General features: G+C 55.1%; 1 protein-coding gene across 1 annotated transcript in view; it reads left to right on the forward strand.

Annotated features, from left to right (window-relative positions):
- MORN1 (MORN repeat containing 1) overlaps positions 1 to 7,112 on the forward strand; it is an 81,691-nt gene that overhangs the window by 34,522 nt on the left and 40,057 nt on the right. The window contains exons 8-9 of the mRNA XM_011987247.1: positions 4,509 to 4,632; positions 5,926 to 6,092. Coding sequence (XP_011842637.1) covers positions 4,509 to 4,632; positions 5,926 to 6,092 — 291 coding nt within the window. The remainder of the gene's footprint in view (positions 1 to 4,508; positions 4,633 to 5,925; positions 6,093 to 7,112) is intronic.

Genomic DNA, 7,112 nt, shown 5'->3' on the forward strand with positions numbered 1-7,112 from the left:
TCCAGACACTATCCATAGATTACCACCACAGACTCACAGTAGCCAAGACAATTTGGGACAGCTGGATTGGGGGAATTCCTTTTTTTTTTTTTTTTTTTTTTTTTGAGTTTTGCTCTGTCGCCCAGGCTGGAGTGCAATGGCACCATCTCAGCTCACTGCAACCTCCGCCTCCCAGGTTCAAGCAATTCTCCTGCCTCAGCCTCCCGAATAGCTGGGATGGCAGGCACCACCACCACACCCAGCTAATTTTTTTTGTATTTTTAGCAGAGACAGGATTTCACCATGTAGGCCAGGCTGGTTGCAAACTCCTGACGTCAGTTGTTTTCATTAAATTTGGAAAATTTTCAACCATTATTTCTTCCAGTAGTTTTTCTGGCACAGCCTCTCCCATGTGTTACCCATGATTGGGCTACTTGAGGTTGTCCCACTGTTCACCAGTTCCCTTCCTCTCTTCCTTCTTGTTTTTTCTTTCTTACTCTTTTTTCCCTCGATGGTTCACTTGGGATGGCTTCTACAGCTGTACAGTTGAACAACACAGGTTTGAACTGCGGGATCCACTCATACACAGGTTTTCCTCTGCCTCGGCCACCCCCAGAACAGCAAGACCAACCCCTCTTCTTCCTCCTCCTCCTCAGTCTATTCAGTGTGAAGACAACAAGGATGATCTTTATGATAATCCACTTCCACTTAATAAATAGTAAATATGTTTTTTGTTTTTCGGGGTTTTTGAGATGTCTCACTCTGTCACCCAGGCTGGAGTGCAGTGGCATGATCTCAGCTCATCGCAACCTCCACCTCCTGGGTTCAAGCGATTCTCCTGCCTCAGCCTCCCGAGTAGCTGGGATTACAGGCGCGTGCCACCATGCCCGGCTAATATTTGTATATTTAGTAGAGATGGAGTTTCACCATACTGGCCAGGCTGGTCTCAAACTCCTGACCTCGTGATCCGCCTGCCTCAGCCTCCCAAGGTGCTGGGATTACAGGCGTGAGCCACTGCGCCCGGCCTTGTTTTCTTTTACTATGATTTTCTTTCTTCTAGCTTACTTTATTGTAAGAATACAGTATTTAATAGATACAACATACAAAATACGTGTTAATCAACAGTTTCTGTTATCAGCAAGGCTTCTGGTCAACAGTATGCTATTAGAGTTAAGTCATGGGGGAGTCAGAATTGACATGTGGATTTTCAGCCGTATGGAGGGTCAGCGGCCGGCATTCCCATGTTGGCCCAGGGTCAACCGCATTTCCACGTTCGTAAATCTTTTCTTCTGCAATGTTTAACCTGTTGTGAGCAACAGCATACTTTTTTATCTCATACATTATAGTTTTCATCACCAGAAGTTTGACATCGTTCTTTTTTCTTACTGATTGATTGATTGATTGATGGAGACAGAGTCTTGCTCTCTGTCTCCCAGGCTGGAGTCCAGTGGCACAATCTCGGCTCACTGCGACCTCCACCTCCCAGGTTCAAATTATTCTCCCGCTTCAGCCTCCCAAGTAGCTGGGATGACAGACACGTGCCACCACACCCAGCTAATTTTTTGTATTTTTAGTAGAGATGGGGTTTCACCATGTTGGCCAGGCTGGTCTCAAACTTCTGACCTCAGGTGATCTGCCCACCTCAGCCTCCCAAAGTGCTGGGATTACAGGTGCGAGCCACCGCGCCCGGCTCTTTGTTCTTTTTTTATATCTTCTGTGTCTCTGTTTAACTTTGGAACATGGAATACAGTTATGATGACCACGCTTGAATGTCCTTTACTGCTGATTCTAACATCCGTGTCGGTTTTGGACCGGTTTCAGTCAATGTATTTTTCTCCTTGTTATGGGCCATACTTTCCTGCATTCTTTGCATGCCTCGTAATCTTTGACTGGATGCCAGACATTATAAATTTTACCTTGTTGGGTGCTGGATATTTTTGTATTCCTGTCAATATTCTTGAGCTTTGTTCTGGGGCACAGTTCAGTGACTTGGAGACAGTCAAGTCCTCCTGGGTCTTGCGTTTATGATTTGTTGGGCAGGTCTGCTGGAGACCTGTCTGCCTCACATCAATGGTTCCCCATGACTGTAGCAAGAACCTTCTGAGAGCTTGTCCCAGCTTCCTGTGACTTCTGAGTTTTTCCAGCCTGGCCGATGAGAACAGGCACCATGCCCAGTCCTGTGTGAGGCCCAGGTCCTGGTCCCTCTTAATTCTTCGGGTGGTTCTTCCCCAGCCTTGTGGAGTTTCGTCCCAGCTGTGCTGACTGGTGCTCCGCTGAGTATTCCAGGGCCTCCTGCAGGCTGCGGGGTCCTCCCTCTACTCAGGGTCCTCTCTCTCCTCTTCGCTGCTCTGCCTTTTGAACTTTAAAACTCTGAGGCCGGGCGCGGTGGCTCAAGCCTGTAATCCCAGCACTTTGGGAGGCCGAGACAGGCGGATCACAAGGTCAGGAGATCGAGACCATCCTGGCTAACACGGTGAAACCCCGTCTCTACTAAAATACAAAAAAAAACTAGCCGGGCGTGGTGGCGGGCACCTGTAGTCCCAGCTGCTTGGGAGGCTGAGGCAGGAGAATGGCGGGAACCTGGGAGGCGGAGCTTGCAGTGAGCTGAGATCCGGCCACTGCACTCCAGGCTGGGTGACAGAGCGAGACTCCGTCTCAAAAAAAAAAAAAAAAAACTCTGACTGTGTGCCTTGTTCCCCAGATTCTCTGCTCATTTTTCTCAACTGAGGGGTTTGTTGGGCTGTGCCTCAGTTTCCTCTGTCTGCAGCTCATCCTGCACGTTCTCTTAAGGCAGTGGCCACACCGTTTGTTTCCTTCTTTGAAGAATCTGTCCTGAGTTGCCTGGTGTCCGGGATCCTGGTGATCAATTTCATCGCACTTTGTCGGCGTTCTTGGTTGTTTGAACCGGGGTATCCGTCGATCCCAGTCACTCCGTCCCCATACAGAAGTCCAGCAGGCTACGCTGGTGTTTTTACATTTCACATCTTTGCTTTCTCAGTCACGTCTCCTGCACCAGATCTTAGGCTGGGTTCCTGTTGACCTTTCCTTCTCCATGGGACCTTGACCTCAGAGTCCACATGACCAGGCCCTGGACCTGTGCCTAGTGCTAGGGGTGCAGGGTGTGATACTTCATCAGTGATGATCGGGGACAGCCCTAGGCTCTGAGGTGACCCTCCACCGCCACCCCAAGTGGGAGCCCGCCTGGGCCCTGCTTTGTCCGAATAACCCATGTTCGCTGAAGTCCAGTCACTTCCCACCTGGGAACCCATCCCAAAGCTTGGCATCCACTCTGGGGCCCTGAACTGGTCTCCTTCCTCTTCTTTTGTTTCTTTTTTTTTTCTTTCTTTCTTTTCTTTTTTTTTTTGAGACGAAGTCTCTCTCTGTCTCCCAGGCTGGAGTGCGCATAATCCTGGCTCACTGCAGCCTCCGCCTCCTGGGTTCAAGTGATTCTCCTGCCTCAGCCTCCCAAGGAGCTGGGATGATTACAGGTGTCTGTCACCACCCTTGACTAATTTTTGTATTTTTAGTAGAGACAGGTTTCGCCATGTTGGCCAGGCTGGCCTCAAACTCCTGACCTCAGGTGATCCTCCCAAAGTGCTGGAATTACAGGTGTGAGCCACCACACCTGGCCTCCTTCCTCTTCCTCTTTGCTCCTCTCGGCACAGCCATCCTGCCTCCACCCACGGTGCCCAAGCCACTCCTCCCTGCTATCCAGCCCCCACGTGGGGTCTTCTGAGTGTGGCTGAACACCCAACTCCGCCACCTCCACCTGCCCAGCAGGGCCCAGAGCATCTGCACTCAGCAACTCAGAGGGACAATGGTGTCCACTCCTTGGGCACAGTCCTCTGGGGGCCACCTGCAGCCTGAGGTTCCCAGGAGCAGTGGGGTGCAGGATGAAGCAGCTGACTCAGCAGACACTTGGTGGGCACCGGCTATGTGCCAGGCCCTGTGCTGGGTACCTTGGTGGAGGGACCATCCCCCTGGGTCAGGGTGGGAGATGGGCATGGAAGGCCTGCTATCCGCCAGGGGGATGAGAACCACGTTGGAGGCCCCGGGAGCTTGTGAGTGCCAGTGCCACCCCATGCCCCTGACCAGCCCAGGGCCTGGGTGTACCTGAGGTGAACCCCTGAGGCTGGTTGGCAAGGAGACGCCTTCTGATAGTGTGCCACCCCCAGGCTCGGGCAGAGGTGGAGCCAGGGGTCCCCGAGGCCCAGAGCTGGAGATTCAGGATCCAGGACCTGAGGCAAGGGGCACAGGGGTGTTGGGGTGAGTGTGGCCAGCACCAGAGATCCCAGGCCGGGAAACTTCTGCAGGGCATGGGAGAGGAGCAGAGAGGCCACGGAGGGCAAGCCGGGGTACTCAGCCCCCCGGGGCCACGGCAGCCAGCAAATGTGGCCCCGCCGAATTATAAACACAGTGTCCCAGAGGCCTGCCCCGGGCCCACAGGCAAGTCTTGGTGAGCCCTGTGCCCGCGCCCCCTGCTCCTGGGTGCCTGCGAGTGTTCACTGCCTGCTCCTCTCTCCTGGAAGGCGAGAGTGGCCGCGTCCTGCAGATCTCAGCGGGCGTCAGATACGTGCAGCTGTCGGCCTATTCTGAGGTCAGCTTTTTCAAAGTGGACAGAGACAACCAAGAGACACTCATCCAGACCCCATTGTGAGTACGTGTGACACCAACGAGTTAGTTTTGAGTTTGTTTTGAGTTCATTTAGATCACATTAATTCCTTGTCCTTTTTTCCCTGGAGACCTGGGCTAAGTCCTGGTTATGACAAATGAAATATTCGATGTCTGTTCTAAGGAAACAGCTCCCTTGAATTTCAGTATCTAACCCTTTGCTGTGGTCCCTCTTGCCTTCTGAGACCGCAAGCCCCTAGTCAGAGCCCCCAGTCTCCCCCAGCAATCGGCCCCGAAGCCTCTGGGCCTGGGTCCATATCTGGAGGGGAGACGTCAGGACTCCGGCCCTCGGGTGCTCCTGGGAGGAGGGTCGGCTGCAGAGATGCTCAGGCCTCTCTTGACGCAGCCAGGAGGGGAACGGCCCTTACCAGCCAGGCCTAGTTGGGCGCCACTCCCCATGCACACATCACCAGGCCTCCCAGGAACACGCTGGACCAGGCCAGTGTGTGCACGAACCCACATGCAAACAGAGGCCTGAGCTGCAGGACTCTAGGAAGAGGCCTCACTCTAAGCCCCGCCACATGACAATCCATGCATTTTCCCGTTCACAGTCAGAACTTAGCCGTGCCCCAGGCGACCAGACCTGAGTGTACCGCCACAGCTCTGACACTCCCTTTTCCCACCAGCCCTTCTCCAGAGTTAAGGACAGTCTGACATTTGCAGTAAACTTGGACCCACTGTGAAAGTCAGAATGCACCCAAGAGGTGATGCTGCTGGAGTTGTCATAAAGAATAATGGGGGCCGGGTGCGGTGGCTCAAGCCTGTAATCCCAGCACTTTGGGAGGCCGAGACGGGCGGATCACGAGGTCAGGAGATCAAGACCATCCTGGCTAACACGGTGAAACCCCGTCTCTACTAAAAATACAAAAAAATTAGCCGGGCGTGGTAGCGGGCGCCTGTAGTCCCAGCTACTCGGGAGGCTGAGGCAGGAGAATGGCATGAACCCAGGAGGCGGAGCTTGTAGTGAGCCGAGATCGCGCCACTGCACTCCAGCCTGGGTGACAGAGCGAGACTCCGTCTCAAAAAAAAAAAAAGAATAGTGGGGGCGGCAGGCAGCTCTTCCTTCACGCTGAGACCTGCTATCTGGCTAGGCCCTTTTCCTCTCTGGGCCTCTGTTGATCCCATCCCAGCAGGAGACCTCCCAGAGAGGCTGAGTAGCACTCCCTGGACTCAGTGTAGGCAAGTCCCTGGGTCCAGGGCATGGACCACGCTGTCCGCCTGCACCCTAGCTTGGTGTGGGGTGAGCAGAGCCAAGCTGCCCCTATTCCTTTGCAGTGGGTTCGAATGCATCCCTTATCCTGTGTCCAGCCCCGCAGCTGGGGTGCCGGGGCCCAGAGCTGCCAAGAGAGGTACAGAAGCCGACGTACCCCTGCCCAGGAGAGACCTGGAGCTGGATTTGGATGCCCTCTGTGGCCAGGAGGGCACCCCCGGTGGCCTGCTTGGTAAGTGGAGCTCACAAACCAGTTGGGGGTTGGGGGTGGGTGGGCCTAGGCCCAGCAGTCAAGGGAATGTGTGGTCATGGGGACCCAGAACCGGCCAGAGCAGGAGCAAGCCGCACCCAGGGTCAGTCGTCACGCGTGGGTGAAAGGAGGCAGGGCCAGGCAGCCGCATCCCCAGACAAGCAGTCCCGGGGGGCTGCGGAGGCTCAAGCCGATTGTTCGTCTCCCTTGAGCCTGGCAGGGGCTCAGCCTCGTAGGGTCCTCAGGGCAGAGTTTCTGGGTCTCCCTGGCTGAGGGCAGCAGACTCACCCAGGCCTTGAGGCCAGTGGCCAGCCTGGACACGGCCCCAGCCACTCCTGCCACCTGGTAGCCCCCACAGTGGCCGCTGGCCGTGGCTCTGAGGGGCCGTGGCGCCCACTGCTCTCTCAAGGTCTGGGTTTCCTGCTGCTCCACTTCTGCACGGGTGGCCTCACGTTTCCTCGTGGAGATGAGGCCCAGGTGCTCCAACAGAACCCCCAGCCCCCAACTCTGCCCCCCAGACTGGGGCCAGTGAGAACGGCACTTCCATAGAATGTGTGGCCTAGACTTCACACGGATCATTCCAGAGTTACTCATGGAGTTGAGTCAAAGCTTAATCCCTCCCGTGCAGCGCGATGGGCCCGTCAAACCCTCCCATGCAGTGCAGTGTGCGCGTCAAACCCTCCAGTGCAGTGCGATGTACATGTCAAACCCTCCCGTGCAGCGCAGTGTGTGTGTCAAACCCTCCCGTGCAGCGCAGTGTGCGCATCAAACCCTCCCGTGCAGTGAACCGTGTGCACATCAAACCCTCCCGTGCAGTGCAGTGTGCGCGTTAAACTCTCCCATGCAGCGCGGTGTGCGTGTCAGGCCCTCCCATGCAGCGCAGTGTGTGCATCAAACCCTCCCGTACAGTGAGCAGTGTGCACGTCAAACCCTCCCGTACAGCGTGGTGTGCGCATCAAACCCTCCCGTACAGCGAGCGGTGTGCACGTCAAACCCTCCTGT

The sequence above is a fragment of the Mandrillus leucophaeus genome, unplaced genomic scaffold (genome assembly GCF_000951045.1).
Source record: "Mandrillus leucophaeus isolate KB7577 unplaced genomic scaffold, Mleu.le_1.0 Scaffold305, whole genome shotgun sequence".
NCBI lineage: Eukaryota > Metazoa > Chordata > Mammalia > Primates > Cercopithecidae > Mandrillus > Mandrillus leucophaeus.